General features: G+C 36.4%; 1 protein-coding gene across 8 annotated transcripts in view; it reads left to right on the top strand.

Annotated features, from left to right (window-relative positions):
• KCNC2 (potassium voltage-gated channel subfamily C member 2) overlaps positions 1-20,596 on the top strand; it is a 282,147-nt gene that overhangs the window by 226,667 nt on the left and 34,884 nt on the right. For 3 of the 8 annotated variants that reach the window (XM_070788828.1, XM_070788826.1, XM_070788827.1), the window contains exons 4-5: positions 491-655; positions 5,442-6,297. The exons of 1 other annotated variant lie outside the window; for it this stretch is intronic. In XM_070788828.1, coding sequence (XP_070644929.1) covers positions 491-655; positions 5,442-5,578 — 302 coding nt within the window. In that variant the 3' untranslated portion in view covers positions 5,579-6,297. 4 more of the 8 variants (XM_070788830.1, XM_070788833.1, XM_070788829.1 and 1 more) reach the window with 4 other exon arrangements.

Here is a 20,596-nt window from a genome sequence, read left to right as displayed (position 1 = left end):
AAACTTTGGGATTGTTTTCATTATGAAATTTAGGAAAAATTACTTTCAGAAAATAATGAAAGCATATGTCTTTTAGCACTGCAAAGACAAACCTTTACTTAGGAGTTTCTCCTTCAGTAGGCTCCGTTTTTAAAGATGTCTGTTTGCAGTACCTAGATAACCTGTCAAAAGTGGAAAGATGTTAATTCGTGTGCTACTTCATTATCACGCTTACTTTGAATCATGTTAGTTTTGTAAAAGTCGTTGTCATATTAGATAAAACCCAACATGAAATTAAAATTTCCCTGAGAACATTTCTCTCCTTTTCCGTACATTTCCATTTTGCTCCATGTAAGTTTTTGTGACGAGTGATGAAAATTCTTTTACCATGTTGTGATTATTGTGATTTGTGTTATCGCGTGGCTGTGCGGTGGACACCCGGCGTAAACTCTTTGTATTGTCTCATTTCCTCATCATCACTGTCTGTCAATGGGCACGGCGCTGTGACCAGTGTTATCAGGTGACGACAGCGCAGGAAGTGAGCCACCACTATCACCCCCAGAAAGGCTCCCCATCAGGCGCTCTAGTACCAGAGACAAACACAGAAGAGGGGAAACATGTTTCCTGCTGACGGCAGGTGATTACACGTGTGCTTCTGATGGAGGGATCAGGAAAGGTAGGCATGCATTTCATTAGATCCTAACAGGTGACATAGCAATTAAATGCTGCAAATGTATGGAGTGATGTAAAATGCTCGTTCATCATTTTCTAGGAACAACTATGACATCATAGTGCTTTTTGCCTCATTACATCTTATCTCATTATAAACATTTAAAAATATGTATCATGACAGCCAACTTGATTGTCATATCTGAAAGACATTTCACCCTTCTTTCTTTTTTTTTATTTTTTGGTTTTTCATTTGTCTATAGGCAGAATTGTAATGAAGTATTTAATAAAGTCAATCATCTAATTGTTTTAATATAATATATTCAGCAGTCTTGAAAAGTTATCTTTTTTCCTACAATAAATTAAACTCACTAGTTAACTCTATGCACCTGTTTGATACGTGGTTGATAATTATAAAACAATAATAAAGCTTTTTCTTCAAAGTAAAGCATTAAACATACTCTAATGGTCTCTTATCCTGGTGGCTCAGACAGTAAAGCGTCTGTCTACAATGTGGGAGACCCGGGTTTGATCCCTGGGTCGGGAAGATCCCCTGGAGACGGAAATGGCAATCCACTCCAGTACTATTGCCTGGAAAATCCCATGGACAGAGGAGCCTGGTAGGCTACAGTCTGTGGGGTCATAAAGAGTCGGACACGACTCAGCGACTTCACTTAATGGTCTCTTATCCAGTGTTTGGGCAAATTTTCCCCAGTAATTAATCTGAATGTCAGGAGCTTGCTAAGGTACATGATCCTCTGGCCATACAGAACAGTATACCCAATCAGTGGAAAGGTTACTTACTGTACTTACAAAATGTACTTACAAAATTTCTCTTCTGGGCAATAATCATTTTATTATTTTTTAATTGACACTGAACAATTCCTGGCTCATAGAAGATACTTAATATCTGTTGAATGGATGCATTGTATTAGATAGGCATCTTGGTTAAGAAATGTAGCAGGATACTGAAGCTCCACTCCAGCACGGTGGTTTTATTTCCCTAGATTGTATCAGCCATCTATGACTATTCCTTAGGTGCTAGTTTTCATTTTCATTTTAGTAAACTTTGCCAACCAAACAATTGGACTCTTTTTATCCTCAAGAAATTAGTTTCATAACACTTATAACCCACTCTTGTCAAAGTTCTGGTATGCTCTTAGAACACCTTCTACTTTGAGAATTCCAGTTGCTTTAGTGCCAAGGTTATTTTACTCAATTTACCGACAGAATAGAGAAAGAACTACACATTTTTTATGAAGAAATAAAATTTCTTAGGCAATTGACTGAATTTGAATGAAAAACCACTCTAGAACTTTCATGTTCGTGCAACTGCATTTTAAAAATATTGTGCTTATTTGCTATTCATTGCAAATTCATTGTTTCTCCCTACAGAATACTTTACCGTTTAAGCCTAAAATATTTATTTTATGATGCCTACTTCCTTTGAAATAGCTCATTACCCATGTTGTGCTTCTTTTTTGCTTCTTCTGAGCACTTTATATTGTTCTTTCTGTCTCCATACAAAAGAGAAGACAGAGGACTCTTCTTTTGTTTCTTTAATGTGTAATATTTTAAATTATACTTCATTCCAAGAACTGTCACTCTTTGCATCTATTTCTTGTACGAAAATGTGTTTCAATTATCTGATTTTTCACTATTTTATATTGTTACAGTAGTTTTTAAATATTTTTATAGTTAATACTCTATCATAGTACTTAAGCAAAATATATGTATATAACTAATAATATAGAATATAGTACTTAAAGTGCCTTGTAATCTTAAATCACTATATATGTATATACATATATCCATATGTGTATATATGTATTTTTATGTATTATGTGGTTATATTTGGATATATTTTAAGCATCGTTCAATAAAATATCACATGCAGTATTTATACTAGGGTTACATGTTAAGACTCTAGCTAGAATGTTTTTCTTCTATGTTAGATAGTATTTTGAATTTTAAACTGTCAGAGGGGATCACATATTTAAAAATACTTTGAAAACTATAAAGCACCTATATAAATATAGTTTTCCTGTAAAATGGCAAAATTCCATAGCAAAGCAATTAATAAGATATTGTGTTTATATGAGAAAATTATACATGTGATCTTATTTCACAAATACAAATTCTATCAATGAAAGCATCTTTGAAAAACCAACTATGAGCTTTTTATTTTTCATCATTTCTCACTATAAACAAATCCTTTTTCATTCTTGCTTATTTTGTAGATCTGTGTTTTTTTTTCCCTAGATCTGGTAACATTTCTGGCTATTTTCACTTAATCTTCTCAGTGTTTTCTTTGTCATGTCTATTAGAAATCCATTCATTTCTTCTCCTGTTTCCTTTATATAGATTAGAGATGTCTTCTATTATTTCCACTCACATATTTATCTTCTGTATGTTTCTAATCATTTTCTACACTGACCTGATTTTTGAGTTATGTAAATTCTCCCCTATATACATGAGAAAAATGACTGGATCCCCATTGTATTCTTTTTCTATCAACAAGTGTAAATGAAGTTGGGCATACATTAAGAAAACATATGGATTACCTAAATGAATGAACTCCCAAAACTTAGAACCTATGATTTTATTTATATGGTAGTTTTATATATATATATATCATTTTACATGAACACAAACATCTCATTGATAGTGCACAAATAGGCAGTTTCAATATTGCCCCAAACAAATATGTGCTCTTAAAAGCTGTATAAAATGTATATCATGTATTTAGATGTTAGTTCAAATTGAGTTCAATATTGTTTATTCTCATAAATTATATTTTCGGTCATTCCATTCAATAAAAGCTTGATGAGGCAAAATTTTGTCAAGTTTTCTAATCATAAATGAACCTGCAGAATAAAGGAAGAATAAATGTATATGAAAAACATAATTTTACTAATTAAATACTTGTTACTAAATTATAAGGGAACCCTTCTCAAATGGACACTGAAATCATAGTTATTAAAAATAAAAGGACTTATAAACAGAATAAATAATATTTATCTTAATGACTATAATTCAGAAAAGTAACTAAACATTTGCAAGGGCAACCAAGATTTACATGTAAATAACATGATTAATATAAATTGTTAAACAGATTTTTACCTTTTTTGGAAGTCTCATAGGGAACATAGTTATTGTGGGGGAAAAAGATGTATATTTTTACAAGGATGGTTTATAGTTATTAACCTTCTTTGATTCATGTATATTCATGAGGTTGCTTTTAATCAACACCAATCAATGTTTATAGTCTAGTTTACATTTTTAGGTTACACTAAAAATCCAAGTCAATTTGGATAAATTATTCTTTCTACAAGTCCTAGTTATATTTCCAATCGCATTACAGAAGAGTAATGATAATTAGCCCTCTAGAAATGTGAAGGTCCCTATGTAAGAATGAATGACTTGCAATTCCTTTTTAATTATTTAAGACATTCTCTCATTAACTATTCCATCACCCACCAGAGCAGAGTGAAATATATGCACCTCACATTTTGAGCTTTATAGCTCAAAATACTAATAAAACATATAGGCAGATAATTTTCTCATTAGCAGAAATTATGTTCTAGAGAACTTTACTATAATCAGTGGATGACATAAATTTTCATCACAAAATATCAAAGAAAACATCTAATCTGCTAAAAGTTTGTGGGTGTGTATATAGAGAGAGGGTTCCTACTAGTCAAACCTTACCCCAAGTAGAGCTGTCATTTTCTGGATCTATAACACTTTTTCAATGGAGCTGTCAGAACATTTATTTACTGAATTGTATAATATGACTATTTTTTCGGTTAATGATTGCCTGGCTTTTAAGACAATTTTACCCCTCCTTGTACAGTAGGTACTCACTACCTCATTTACCTGCCTCTAGTCTTTTCTAATAAAAAATACCACAATATATACTTCTTCTAAAAGTGTCCTTGATGGATGTGGGTTGAGCAGCTAAGGCAAAAATCAGTGGGTTAAAGTTTGTCAGAAAGACCTGTAAGTAGAAAGGATTCTGTAAGTCAATGATTATTATGAACAGAAGATTAGAATGCAAGATAATAGGAAGAAAAGGTGGATTAATATCAAATTATTCTTTATTCCTGGCAGGGAAGAATCAGCTGAAAATATATAATCAAAATCAGATTTAAATTTACTGAAATGATGACTCAGTTTATATTACTTATTTATTTATTTTTTAATACAAGGGATTAGAAATGGGCATTCATTCTGCATCACCTAGATAATGGCATTAAAAGCCATTATTGAGGAATCATCCTTTTAACCCCTTCCCCTTTTAAAGCTGGAAGATTAAAGATGCTGGGAAAGAGTTGTCCACTTAAACTTAAGCATGCTTTATTAGCTTAGTAAATACTAACATAAGAATGAAAAGAGAAAAAATAGCTCATTTTTTTTTTTCAGGGACGTATTCTGAAATTTAAAAATACTAGCCAAATTTATATCTTACTTAAGTTGCTTTGCATAATTCTTAAAAGTTTTCTGATACTGAATATGTCAAAATTACATCAATACAAACTATAATTTGGAAAAGAATAGATTTTGAATATTACAATAGTAATTTGTGATAGCTGGCTTAATCTTTTGGAAATGACAGCTACAATGAGCTTCATTTTTTTTTTTTAGAGTTGTAAATTGTCTCAATATTGAATTCTTTGTAAGAAAATTCTTTGAGCTCAAAAATAGCACTTTGATTGCCCTGCATGATATTGTCTGTCTGTGTCTGTTTTCTGGTTGAATTCAACTGATGTCTGTGCATTTTTCCATAAAAGGATATGAAAAATCCAGAAGCTTAAACAACATAGCGGGCTTGGCAGGCAATGCTCTGAGGCTCTCTCCAGTAACTTCACCTTACAACTCTCCTTGTCCTCTAAGGCGCTCTCGATCTCCAATCCCATCTATCTTGTAAACCAAACCGCATCAGTTGGCTAAATGGTCTTAATTCAAGTACTGTGTACCCCATAATGGAAATAATTAAATGTAGAGTTACTCCACACGCCATTAACACAGTATAAATCCTGCATGATACTACTATCTGAGGTCAGAAATGCCACTTGGGTAGCTGACGAATCTTATCCTGGCTTTAAACGAATCTTCTCCTAGTAGTGCTACCACTTCTCCGTATGAATTGCCCTGATCTCCTTTCGCAATAAAATGACAGATAGCACCAGATATTGGCGAGTACCCTAATACATAAACACATCTTCAGGGAGATATATTTAAATCATTGTGCTTCCAAATGCCAGCTACTTCATGGGAACTTCATTTCTTGTGACTCTGAACCATTCTGAAGATGTCTGGGATTCTGTTTTGAATGCACACAACATGACTTGGGTCAGCTCATTTGCATGGACCATCTTGTCTCTATCACCTGAAAGCGATGTCGCAGAGCTCGGGGACCGCAGAGGGCTCGGGATATGTGTACTTGCATTGAGCCATCCTGCTGATGTGAAGGCACTGGTTGGCTGTTCTGCATGTTGAACTGTGGGGCAGGGAGGGCGAATTTCTCCTTGACAATTTTTTTTTCTTTATTAGTCTTTGAAAAAAAAAAAGATTTGTTTAATTTCTTGATTGATTTACTTTCCTTCCAAAATGCTGTATTGGAGTTCTGAATGTCTCTGGTTGTTTGCACACAGATAACTGCAAAGAGATTGTCATTACTGGTTACACGCAAGCCGAGGCCAGATCTCTTACTTAATGGCTTGGGGAAGGCACAAAACATGAGAAAGGTAACTGCCAGCCAGGCTTGCATCGTTCAGATAGGAACTGCTATTTGGAACTAGACTCATGTTTTCTTTTTTTTAATCCCAGAATTTGTCATCATTTTCAGAGTCAGGGTGCCAAATATCACTCAAAATTCTTGTCTTTTTTACCCCCTTCTTTTATTTAATTTATTATTTTTTTCTCAAACAACAAAGAGCATTGTTGTTCACAGGAAGCTTTCTTGACCAGCCTTAAATTCCTGACTGACAGCATTAATCAGGTTTTCAGGCAGTGTTTAATCAGGTGCTTTGTCCTGTATGTTGTTCTGTCCGCATGTCTTAGCTCCCTGTCTTATATGTATATGCCATCTGTCTCCATGAAGCACAGAAATGCCTTGATAAGGTGTTCATGATTTTAGAACTGGGTCTTCTCCCCTGCCCCTTGCCTTCTTCACTACTTGGAACAGCCTCTCTGCTTTGTGTGTAAATTAATGATGCCCCGTAGACTACCTAAGTTAATTGGTACTGTGAACCTTTTTGAGGAGCAGGATTTAAGCAGCAGTTTTACCTTTGCATTTGATTGCCTGCTGCAGTGTCAGTTTCTACTACCTAGCAACCAGAATTCATCAGGACACGCCGATGAAACCCTCAGGGTGTCTTATTCAGTCCAAGTGGAAGACATTCTGTTTGCACATCTCTACAAATGCAATAGCAGTAGTGTGTCTGATGTATTGGACATGAGAGGGAAGAAAATACCATACTATAAATTGAGAGATAAACAATATTTCTAAGGCATTTAGGGTCCTTGAGACTGCTAATTCCTGATGCTCATGTTTATTTCCGGTTAGGGAGACAATTGTCACTTTTAGAATTGGCCACATAACATGCATTACTTTATATCCCCAAGTCCTAGAGCATGACCTGCATGTCAGAGACCTTGTACAGCACTGTATTTACCCAGACATAAACAACTTATATTTAGAGATTCCGTGATGCTTTTGATAACACTACACATAGAAAGTTATAATTAAACACAAGTTTATGGTGAAGGAATTAATATACTGTCTGGTGCTGCTGTTATTGACTGCAGTGTTATACAGAATTTATCATGGATTTTTGACTGCTGAAAAAGGGACAGTGGAATTTAGCCATACCAAGGACTGTTCTGGAAACAGACTTCTGCTGCTGAATGTGCCCTGACGTGACCAGGTTGCACTTGGAAGAGATCCTGGCGTCTTCATGAGGCATGAGAAGCCTATGCAAGAACTGTGGCTGGAACTCATTTGGTGCTGCCCATATGAGTGGTCTGCTGAGGACTGGCTGGCGTGAAACAGCTGTAAATACCCACATGTATGCATGGGTCAACAGCTTTGGCCATCTCACATCAAAGAAAGCCAGAGTCATGATCAGCGTCTCTGGAGCTTCAAGTAAGGCCCGCCCCTCTGTGAATTACCCTCTGTGGACCTGCAGTAGATTGTGCTGTGATCATACGAGCAGTGATATTGGTATACTATAGGTCTGTCTTAATTTCCTTTGGTTCTCCTTTGTTGGTTAGATCCACGAACACTAACTGTAGCATTTATTTTTAATAAACCACTTACACTAGCTTGTCATATTATGTTGTAAAATTTTCAGTGCCTATTTGTCAAAACTGACCCATTTGGAGTCTCACATTTGTTTTAAGTTCTTAAAAGTTATTTGACTTAAACTCATTAATATTATTCATGATTCAAGCATTTTGTCATTGTTACCTCAATTATAAATATTAAAAAAATAAAATTCTGGCAATGAGAGTATTTTTTTATTAAATTATCAAGAACAATGTCAGTGTATAGTAGAATATGAATTGAATTATATCCTAAAATGTATATTTTGCATAAAAGAGATATTCTTCAATCGATTACTTTTTTTGTGAATTTTGTGGCAAAGAAGCTTGTACTTGTCTTTAAAACTGTTGTAGTTGAAACTGTATAAGAATTCATCTTGCTTAATCAGTATTTCTGGAATCTATTAGTTCCCCTGGGACTCTGAATATAACATACAACCTAATTATGAACCCCTATATCACGGACCTTTTGTGACCATCTCAAGGTGCATGCATAACCTTGAAGATAAATGGTGAAAATGTAATTAACTAAAATGAAGAATAAAAGGCAAATAAGTTGGGGATAAACTTGAATCCTATCGGAATAAATTATTCATGTTTTTTCCTTGGCTCGTCTCTTTGTTTTGGAGTTTTCAACAGGCTTTACCATTTTTATGCATCGTGATAACAAAAGACACTCATGCATAATAAAGAATTTGAGATGAAAGGATTTGTAAACATACATAGGTCATATTTTCATTCAAGCCTTAGACATGTAGCCAGTGTTTTCCTCTTCTAAGTGATTTTTGCTCTTATAATTCTGAAGTGGTAAAATTATTATGGTATTTGATTTTTATATGGCATTTTATGACTAAATACTGAATTTTCACTTACACTTTCCAATTTAATCATCACAGTGATTCTGGAGGTAAATATTTTTTGTTTCATTTTACTGGAGGTGAAGTGAAAGATCAGAGAGGCAAGACTATTCACGTATATATTTGTCACGATTTTCCTGTCATAGTTTCTTATGGTTTAAATATCTACTGAGCTTCTTGTGCTGAGCCCTTTCAGTCGTATCCAACTCTGTGTGACCCCGTGGACTGCAGCCTGCCGGGCTCCTCTGTCCATGGGAATCTCTAGGCAAGCATACTGAAATGGGTTGCCATTTCTTACTCCAGGGGATCTTCCCTGAACCCGTGTCTCCTGCTTTGGCAGGAAGTTTCTTCACCACTACTGCCACCTGGGAAGCCCTCTTATAAATGCCGTATCTTCTAAATATGACTTCTGTCTTGCTTTTGGATAAAAGATGAGTGTTTCAGCAGTACACCACATGTGGCTGGCATTCCATTTTCATTGCAGGGTTATGTGTTTATTTACCTGTAAATTCTATGCGACCAACAGGAAGAGAGGAAAGGGAAAATGGAAAAGAGAAATAAGGTTGACAAATCCAACACTTTACTGAATCTTTTCTAGGTCTAAAAGAGCTAGATTATTAAGAGACTATTGATTATTAAGTCTATTAAGAGACTGTTGATTATTAAGAGACTATTAAGAAACCAAGATTCAGAAAAGAAAATCTGTCTAAATATAATTACTGACAAAAAGTTGTTAACTATGGTGTCAGGATGTAGGATTTACTGTAAAAAGGAAAATTATATAGGATGGGGAAAGAATGCATTTTAATACATGATAATTGCCATCAAATTTTGATTAAAAATCAAGATTAAATACTTACAGAAAAAAGGGGAAGATATTCAGTTTATCTTTGAAATAAATCACAAGACAGATGAATGAGCAAGAGTGAACTTAACTTGGAAAGAGACAGTGAATATATTAAAAGACGATAATACAAAGCAAGGACTTTGGAGGATTTATAACATGCTTGAAGACATTTAGAGCTAAATGAATACTATAGATTTATATAAATTTTCCCTGACATAGTTGCAGTATCATTATTATTGATCTTTTATTTCCTGTTCTCCCCTGAAACAACTCTGAGAATATGGTATTTTTCATTATCTAAGGATTAAATAATTAAATTGCATTAGTATTATGGTTTCTTTATTCATCAAACTGTCATGTCAAAGTGACAGACCAATGAATATGCACTTTGAACATTAAAATGTTCAAAGACTATGTATTCTCCATTGAGAATCCCAGGTGCCTAGCCCTCAATTTTTAAAAAATGAACTATATTTTAGAACAGCTTTAGATTCATAAAAACATTAAGCAAAAAATACAGCCTTCCCATTTACCCCCTGCTCCCACTCATGCACAACATCCCCCACTCTCTGCATTCTACACCAGTGGTATTTGTTACAATTGATGAATCTGCATTGATATATGATTATCCAAAGTCCATAGTTTCCATTAGAGCAGCCCAGGGAAGCACAGATACATAAGACATCATTCCAAGCATGGAAAACTTCACCTAGAATATTGATATCTAATCCTGGCTCTGCATCAAAAAAATTGTTGATGTCACTTAAAAAAACAAATGCCAGATAAAATTTAAACCTTTTAAATTATATCTGGAGATGAAGCCTAGACATGTATATTATTTTACAAAAGACTTATATGCATATTATTAGCAAATGAAACATAACAAAGAAAAAAATGAGCATGAATTAAACTTGTAGATTTGATAAATACCATATATATTTCAAGGCTGTATATTGTCACCCTGCTTATTTAACTTATATGCAGAGTATATCATGAGAAATGCTGGGCTGGGAGAAGCACAAGCTGGAATCAAGATTGCCGGGAGAAATATCAATAACCTCAGATATGCAGATGACACCACCTTTATGGCAGAAAGTGAAGAGGAACTAAAGAGCCTCTTGATGAAAGTGAAAGAGGAGAGTGAAAATGTTGGCCTAAAGCTCAACATTCAGGAAACTAAGATCATGGCATCTGGTCCCATCACTTCATGGCAAATAGATGGGGAAAGAGTGGAAAGAGTGTCAGACTTTATTTTTGGGGGGTCCAAAAAATAGATGGTGATGCAGATAGTGATTGCGGCCATGAAATTAAAAGACGCTTAGTCCTTGGAAGGAAAGTTATGACCAACCTAGATAGCATATTGAAAAGCAGACACATCACTTTGCCAACAAAGGTCCGTCTAGTCAAGGCTATGGTTTTTCCAGTGGTCATGTATGGATGTGAGAGTTGGACTGTGAAGAAAGCTGAGCGCCAAAGAATTGACGCTTTTGAACTGTGGTGTTGGAGAAGACTCTTGAGAGTCCCTTGGACTGCAAGGAGGTCCAACCAGTCCATTCCAAAGGAGATCAGTCCTGGGTGTTCATTGGAAGGACTGATGCTAAAGCTGAAACTCCAGTACTTTGGCCACCTCATGGGAAGAGCTGACTCATTGGAAAAGACTCTGCTGCTGGGAGGGATTGGGGGCAGGAGGAGAAGGGGACGACAGAGGATGAGATGGCTGGATGGCATCACCGACTTGAGGAACATGAGTTTAAGTAAACTCTGAGAGTTGGTGATGGACAGGGAGGCCTGGTGTGCTGCGATTCATGGGGTCAGGAAGAGTCAGATACGACTGAGCAACTGAACTGAACTGAAGTGAATTTATCATATAGGTTAGCTAGTCTTTTACTAGCAGATCAGCCAAGTACCTGTATTAGGAAAAATTTTTTTTCGTAGTCATCAAATGTGATTCCAAAGTGAGATGTCATTAAAAAGAATTTTATAGGTGTATTGTAAATCCATAGAGTTTAAATCTTCATTTCTCAGTGTATTTCTTATAATCAAAAAGTGATATAAGGACATTCCATCTAACTCAAGTATATTATTTTTGAGGGAAAATATTTTTGATCTTTGTTATAAATTTGGTAAACACTTAGAGTTTTTTCTGAGTTAGAAAGAGTTGTCATCACACCAAAATGATTAAAATGACTTTGGCATTAGTGACAATTTCACATTTGTCTTAGGAGTAGTGACTAGTGAGGTGAAACAGCTAGGATATAAAAGCATTCTTAATGTAATTTGAAGATCGTAGTTCCTAAAAGCTTTGATTAAACTTTAATCAATGGTCTCGGTGTTTTTATCTCCTTTTGAGATCTGTTAGCAATGAACTGAACAGTTAATTTAAAACCAGTTATTTCTTAATAGCCAAGAGAAAGTATATGACTTAAAGATATACTTAATTTTCTCATCAAAAATAAAACCTGTAATTTTATTGCGAAGACTTAAGCATGAAGTCAGTACCTAAGGAATGACTGTGTATTTCTTTCTTTCTTTTCTTTTTTCCCTGAGACCCGACATTTTACCAGTAATTTGGTCTCTATCTGGAAACAAAGACAGTAGTTTAAACACTGTACAGTGGTATTTTCTCCTGTTGCAGTAGATGTTCCTTATCACACTGGGTGGCAAAAAACTTAAAAAAAATTGTAAGAATTCTAGGCAGATGACTGGTAGAGAGCCCCAGAATCTAAGACAATACCGATCAAAACACACACACACACAGACACACACTCACTGCTGCAAATACAAAGGCAAAGAAAAGCCAGAGATAAAGTTCAAACACAGAATATCGCCTGAAGCAAGGTCAGTTAGTGTGAAATAAACGAAAGGACAAGTCAAAGGTAAAGAAATAATTATATAATTCAGCTTCATAAGTCATGTTAGAATAAATTCTGCACAAGAAGTCCAGACCTTCTTTTCACTGGAGACCTGGAAAGGTTTCCATTCCATCACAGGGATGCTAGAGAAGAGACCACAAATTTTCATATTCTTTAGTGAATTTAGACAGTTTCCTCTTAGATGCTCTGTTTTTATTTGCTTGTTTCAGTTTTGACAAAGTAATATCCTTTCTTTACTTTTACATTAATGTTAAAGTTAAATATTTTCAGAACTAGCTGACTGTCAAAATATAAAATACTACTGGCTTTATATTTGTTTTGATTTGTATAAAATGAATTTACATAAGTTTTTAAAAAATTTATCATAAGAGCACAAAATGACAGAGGACTACTGAGAACATGTTGCCTTTTAATGTGAAATTCCCTAATGACACAAATGAGATTCCTAGGAAAGATACAAGTATAAGGTTTATTTTCCAAAATTAAATTTTTTCAGGGTCAGATCCACCTACTTGTTTTTTAGAACTGATAACACATAGCAACCATAACATTGAATGTCAAAATATTAAGGTAAAATAACATTTTTTGCTTTTAGTATCATTTTTTCTTGGCACCAAATGTTCTGGTATTGACATGCGGTATGTTGGACCTGTGGAAGAAAGACACGTAGAATTGCTGCTTAGAAAGCATCTTCTGACATAAGTGGTTCACTTGAGATCCACAGGCAGAAACTTCTGCAGCCTCACACCATCAAATAATCCTTCTTCTAACTAAACCAGGTGAACTATGAGACTGTTTCATGAAGACAAATGTTATCTTTTGAATTGCCAACTGATGGTTATGACCAAGATGCCTTACCATTCCTCTCAATTCCGCAAAACACTATTTTTTAAGTTATTTTAAATTGGAAAATGATTTGTGTACAGTATGTGTTGGTTTTTTCCCTACAACAATATGAATCAGCCATAAATATACACATATCCCTGCCTTCTTGAGCCTCCCTCTCACGAGCCCTATCCCACCCCTCTAGGTCACCACATGTTTCTTTCTGGCATTGGCCCCTGACATCCCTTTTTCTTAAAGTGTTTACTTTTGAAAACTTGCTAGTGTAAATTCTTTCTCTGCCCCTTGGAAGGGTAAGCCTTCTAGCTCTCACCATTTCTACAACCCAGGAATATCTTTTTCAAGTTCCTGGGATCCATTTCTTTGAAATAGAATAATCACAAAAGATAGCACCTCTAACTCCTAGTCTCTGTGGGAAGGTAGGAGCCTAACTTTCTTTTTTTTAATATAAATTTATTTATTTTAATTGGAGGCTAATTACAATATTTTACTGGTTTTACCATACATCAACATGAATCCGCCACGGGTGTACACATGTTCCCCATCCTGAACCCCCTCCCTCCTCCTTCCCCGTCCCGTCCCTCTGGGTCATCCCTGTGCACCAGCCCCGAGCATCTTGTATCATGCATGGAACCTGGACTGGCGATTCGTTTCATATATGATATTGTACATGTTTCAGTGCCATTCTCCCAAATCATCCCACCCTTACCCTCTCCCACAGAGTCCAAAAGACTGTTCTATACATCTCTGTCTCTTTTGCTGTCTCACATACAGGGTTATCATTACCATCTTTCTAAATTCCATATATATGCATTTCTTAAGTGCCAATTAGCAAACACCGATGATCCAGTCACATTAACCAACCTCCCCTCTAATGTCCTCTGGTACTTTTTACTGGCTCACTCCAGGGCTTAAAAACTCTACCACTTGTGTTTCAGTGTAGTTGAGTTTAATCTCTCTCCCTTATTGCAATAATCTTAAATAAAATCTTCCTTGCCTGTTTAACTGGTCCAATGAAATGCAGTTTGTCTAGTTCCTTAGTCGATATTGTAAGTTGTGGTGAATCACAAAAACGAAATGAAAAAAGCATTTTGAGGACTTACATAGGTAGGGAGAGGTGAAGAGGAATTCCAACCACTCTGTAAGCTAATTTTGAAACAGACATTTAGAAGATTTTTTATAATATCATAAATATAATTTGAGAATTAATAAAACAGCTTTCATTTTTTGAAAGAATTAAATTTCCTTTTTTGAAATGATTAAATTGAAAGGGAGCTGTAAATAAACTAAGTTGTTGCCATTCATCTCTTTTCCTTTTACTGCCCAAAATATGATAAAATGATTTAGTAAGACCCACTCTTTTTTTGGACACTGTCCCTTAGAGTCCCCCAACAGGTATATTCATCACTTTATCCCTACTGCAAGGCAAACTTCCAAGCTCACTGAAGAATCTCAGTACATATTTGTTAAAGTGAACTGTTACTTAGACTGAATCTTCTGAATTTGCATCTCACCATGTTCTTTCCTAGTGGTCAATCTATCAACATTGGAATAAAACAAATGTTTAACTTTGCCATTCAACACATCTTATCATTTGGTTCTTTCTTGTGTGTCTATAGTCAACAATTCATTATTTTCTCTAGTTCCTTTGTTCAGTAGCTCCAGGGCTTCATAAAGTCTCTGGGATATGGTAGACACAGCGTCATCACTGACCCTGGACCTCTTGCTGTCCTGCCTCACCTATTGGTTTGGGCCTTCTTGGACACTAATAACTGTCTAAGTTAAACTTCAATTTGCAACAGATTTTGTGCTTACTATTATTTTAAACCTCTTATATATTTTATCTAAACTTATCAACAGCAATGCCAGAATTAACTTCTAAGATCAGAAATTCACTTTAAAGATCTCCCCTGATATACCCCCACCCCCACCAATTAGCACAAATCATCATTCTATTGTAATTTGTAGATAAACCTACTTAACCTGTGTTGTGTGTTATGTTGTCGCTTCAGTCCTGTCTGACTCTTTGCGACGCTATGAACTGTAACCCACCAGGCTCCTCTGTCCATGGGATTCTCCAGGCAAGAGCACTGGACTGGGTTGCCATGTCCTTCTCCAGAGGATCTTCCTGACCCAGAGATCAAACCTGCATCTCTTAACATTTCCTACATTGCCAGCCAGGTTCTTTACCACTAGCACTACCTAGGAAGCCCTTCAGTTGAGTTCAGATCAATTCAGTCACTCAGTCATGTCCGACTCTTTGCGACCCCATGGACTGCAGCACGCCAGGCCTCCCTGTCTATCACCAACTCCTGGAGTCCACCCAAACTCATGTCTGTTGAGTCAGTGATGCCATCCAACCATCTCACCCTCTGCTGTCCCCTTCTCCTCCTGCCTTCAATATTTCCTAGCATCAGGGTCTTTTCAAATACTCAGCTGTTCGCAGCAGGTGGCCAAAATATTGGAGTTTCAGCTTCAACATCAGTCCTTCCAATGAACACTCAAAACTGATTTCCTTTAGGATGGACTGGTTTGATCTCCTTGCAGTCCAAGGGACTCTCAAGAGTCTTCTCAACACCACAGTTCAAAAGCATCAATTCTTCGGTGCTCGGTTTTTTTAAATAGTCCAACTCTCACATCCATACATGAGCACTGGAAAAACCATAGCCTTGACTAGACGGACCTTTGTTGCCGTATGGTAAAGCAAATGGCTTTAGAGTCGAAGTAAATTTGAGTTGGAATCTTGTTCTCCTTTACTAGTGATATGGATTTCGAGCAAGTAATTTAAACTAAATTTTATAGAAACATGTAAACTGTTGAGAATAGTAATATCTATATCATAATTCTGTCATGAGTTCTAAATGAGAAAATGCATATAGTATACTTATCACAGGGGCTTTCCAGGTGGGGCTAGGGTAAACTATCCACCTGTCGGTGCAGGAGGTGTAAGAGAGGCAGGTTCGATCTGTGGGTCGGGAAGATCCCCTGGAGGAGGACGTGGCAACTCACTCCAGTATTCTTGCCTGGAGAATCCCACGGACAGAGGAGCCTGGGGGGCTACAATCCAGAGAGTGACACAGAGTCAGACACCACTGAGTGACTTAGTATGCATGCACGCATCCTTAGCACAGTATTGAATTCAGGGATTCTCCTCAGTAAATTTGAACTGAATTATGATTATAATTATTATGTTATCATTGATTTTTTTTTGCAAAGAATTTTCATAGAGTAGTAACATAGTTTTTATTTCTAGTATGGTTTTTTTTGCAGGTAATAATCATGGGACAAAATTTTGGTAACAGTTTCTAAATCCATTTCAAGGTTGCCTTTAAAGATAATGAAATCTTTTCAAATTCATCCAAGCATCAAAATGAATATACTTTCGAAGGTTTTTTTTTTTTTTCCTATTGTTTACAAACTAAATCTCCAAAGATTGAGTTGTTTACATTTTATAACAATAAATAGAAATCAGCGAAATCTCTGGTAATTTAAAGGTTCAGTATGATTTGGAAAGTCTTAGCATATTTTCTGAAGAATATAAAAATATTATATATAACTTTTATTTTATTCTGCAAAGTAGGCTTAAGAGAGTCCAAGATTACCGTCAGGGTCACAGTGTTGCTGGCTGCTGCTGCTGGTGCTAAGTCGTTTCAGTCGTGTCCAACTCTGTGCGAACCCAGAGATGGCAGCCCACCAGGTTCCCCCGTCCCTGGGATTCTCCAGGCAAGAACACTGGAGTGGGTTGCCATTTCCTTCTCCAATGCATGAACGTGAAAAGTGAAAGTGAAGACGCTCAGTCATGTCCCACTCTTCGAGACCCCATGGACTGCAGCCTACCAGGCTCCTCTGCCCATGGGATTTGTCAGGCAAGAGTACTGGAGTGGGTTGCCATTGCCTTCTCCGCAGGGTCACAGTAGGACCATCCAAATTAGACATAATCTTTGATGTGGTAGTAGTACTTCCCTAGCTTATTGAGAATTCTGTAGAAAATGACCAAATCCACAAAAAGTGGTTTTGTCTTTTTTTTTTTAACATTAAGAGGGAGTTTAATTATGAATTGGTTAAAGCAGTGGTTATAGTAACATAGTTATTTGCTTAGTTATTTCTCACAATCCTATGAAAATGGAAAATATGCCCTCATTTAGCTTGAGAAGGGTGGAAGCAGTGGCCAACATTATTAACAATGTCAGTAAGATATTTTGATTTTGTTTTTTTCTGAGATAAAAATAAAGATAAGCTAACTCTTTCTTATGAGGAGGAACTAAAAAGCCTCTTGATGAAAGTGAAAGTGGAGAGTGAAAAAGTTGGCTTAAAGCTCAACATTCAGAAAACAAAGATCATGGCATCTGGCCCCATCACTTCATGGCAAATAGATGGGGAAAGAGTGGAAACAGTGTCAGACTTTATTTTTCTGGGCTCCAAAATCACTGCAGATGGTGACTGCAGCCATGAAATTAAAAGATGCTTACTCCTTGGAAGAAAAGTTATGACCAACCTAGATAGCATATTGAAAAGCAGAGACATTACTTTGCCAACAAAGGTCCGTCTAGTCAAGGCTATGGTTTTTCCTGTGGTCATGTATGGATGTGAGAGTTGGACTGTGAAGAAAGCTGAGCACCGAAAAATTGATGCTTTTGAACCGTGGTGTTGGAGAAGACTCTCGGGAGTCCCTTGGACTGCAAGGAGATCCAACCAGTCCATTCTAAGGGAGATCTGGGATTTCTTTGGAAGGAATGATGCTAAACTGAAACTCCAGTACTTTGGCCATCCCATGCGAAGAGTTGACTCATTGGAAAAGACTCTGATGCTGAGAGGGATTGGGGACAGGAGGAAAAGGGGACGACAGAGGATGAGATGGCTGGATGCCATCACTCACTCATTGGACGTGAGTCTGAGTGAACTTGGGGAGTTGGTGATGGACAGGAAGGCCTGGCGTGCTGCAATCCATGGGGTCGCAAAGAGTCGGACACAACTGAGCGACTGAACTGAACTGAACTCTTCTTGAGGCATATAACTTGGCATATTTTTCTTTGAACGAAGGAAAATACAGCACACTTGGGAAAAGAAAACTTTTTCTAAAGTACATTTACTAATGTAAAAATACATTCTAGAATATCTATAGCACTGTCTCCAAAACTTCATATTAATATGTGAAAGATTCAGCTGTTGAAGAAACTGGCTAGGCACAAAAAGTGTATTTATATTTGTTACTTGTAAATTTCTTTCTAAGAAAATAAATTGATTAACCCTGTATTTTGGCTTCTTAGGAAAATTGATTTTTAATTTCCTTATATGTGTGTGTGTGTGTGTGTGTGTGTGTGTGTGTGTATTGGGAAGATGCACTGGAGAAGAAAATGGCAACCCACTCCAGTATTCTTGCCTGGAGAATCCAATGGACAGCAAGGCTACAGTCGATGGGGTCACAGAGTCAGACACAACTGAGTGATGAACACACACACACACATATTTATGTATGTATAAATATAAGATTTCCGTTGAACAAGTGGATAGTTTAAAGATGTAAATGGGTATATCAGCTTGGTTATTAGATATGACATAGGTTGAGTAAGAGGTCTGAGGTGAAAACATACTTTGAGAATTGTTGACATAAAGATGGCACTTAAAGGTATCCTAATGGGTGAGATCGCCAAGGGAGTTATCTGTAGATGGGAAAGTGAAGAGATCTAGGGACTGATTCCTAGGACACTTCCAGGTAAGGAGAGATTGTTATAACCAACAAATGAGATTGAGAATGACCAAAGAGTGAGGAGGGATGGAAATGAAAAGAATGCAGGGGACTGAAAGCTTAGAAATGAATGAAGGAGGAGGAAACAATCAATTGGGAGAACTGGTCACTGGATTTAGCACTGCGGAGACATTGGCAACTTTGACAAGATCAGCTTTGGTGACACAGGTAAAAATCTGATTAAGATAGGTTTAAGAGAATGAAGACCTGGAGACAACACATGGAGAAATTCTCTTTAGAAAAGTTGTTACAAAAGGGAGCAGAGAAATAGGGCAACTGTAGATGTGGAAAGTGGAGTTGAGTGATTATTTTTAATAAATGGAGGAAATGACAGCATTTCTCTTTAGCCAGAAAAAAATGAGACAATATACTTAAATATTTTGCAAATAAGTTCTGCTTATTTCTAGATAAAGGTAGATGTTTTTAAATTGTGCCTGATGTGAGCATAAGACATAGGCTTTGGATTAAAGGTGATTTCAAGTGGCTAACATAAAGTTGATATCATACTTTTTTTCTTTTATCCTTGGTGATAAAATCTGTTTTCAAATTAACTTAGGTTGTGTCTGTGATTTTTTTTTTTTATGGGGAAGATTAAGGTTTGAAACATAGCAATTTGTTATTTGGTATTTTAATCAACAATGTACTAGATGTGTCTATCATTCAGTTGATTGCTCGCTAACTGAGGCAGACTCTGGAATTTAAAACTGATCTTTTGAATGACTAAATTAAATATCAACACTTATGCCAAAACAGGATAGGTTATAATAGTGTAACTGGGAAATTAATATGAAAAAAAGTATTTAACATCATCCTCTACTTTCCCTATTTCATTTATTTCTCTGTCTCACCCTTTAAAAGTGATCTCAGTTTAGGGTTTAAGGCTCATTTTCAGGGAATATGCTTGATATTTCCATGGTGGAGGAGAATAAAATAAGTGCTTGGAGGGCAAAAGCTGGAAGTGCTCACTCTGTGGAATGGTGAAATTCACCAAGGCCACGAAGGAGGCAGGCTTCGGAGGTTACCAGCCATTAGCAGATAACTGTGCTCACTTTATCACCAGAGCCCAGAGAAGCAGCCCTAACTGCAGAAAATGACAGCATGGTGTACCTACCGAGCTGAGACAGTAGGTAGCAGGGCTAAAATGCTAGACAAAGATCCCCTTGCCCAAGACTGGCATTTCAATTAGCAATGTGTTCAGCTACAAGAAACAGAATCTTAAAATATTTTAAATAAATAGGTGTTTGGTTTGGGGCCATAACATTTAGCACATACGTAGCTGGTTCTTGGCATTGCCCCAGCTGTTCAGCAGTGCCATCAAGGACACAGGCTCTTGCTGGCTCTCTCTTCTGCCACTGTTAGCATGTTGACTTTTATTCTTTTGCTTTTCATATGGTATCTATACCTCCAGCTTCACATGGCTGTTGCAGGAAAAAGAATGTGGAGATAACTGTGT

Source organism: Bos indicus, chromosome 5 (genome assembly GCF_029378745.1).
Source record: "Bos indicus isolate NIAB-ARS_2022 breed Sahiwal x Tharparkar chromosome 5, NIAB-ARS_B.indTharparkar_mat_pri_1.0, whole genome shotgun sequence".
NCBI lineage: Eukaryota > Metazoa > Chordata > Mammalia > Artiodactyla > Bovidae > Bos > Bos indicus.
Note: the sequence above shows the minus strand (reverse complement) of the source record. Positions and strands in the feature narration are given on the sequence as shown.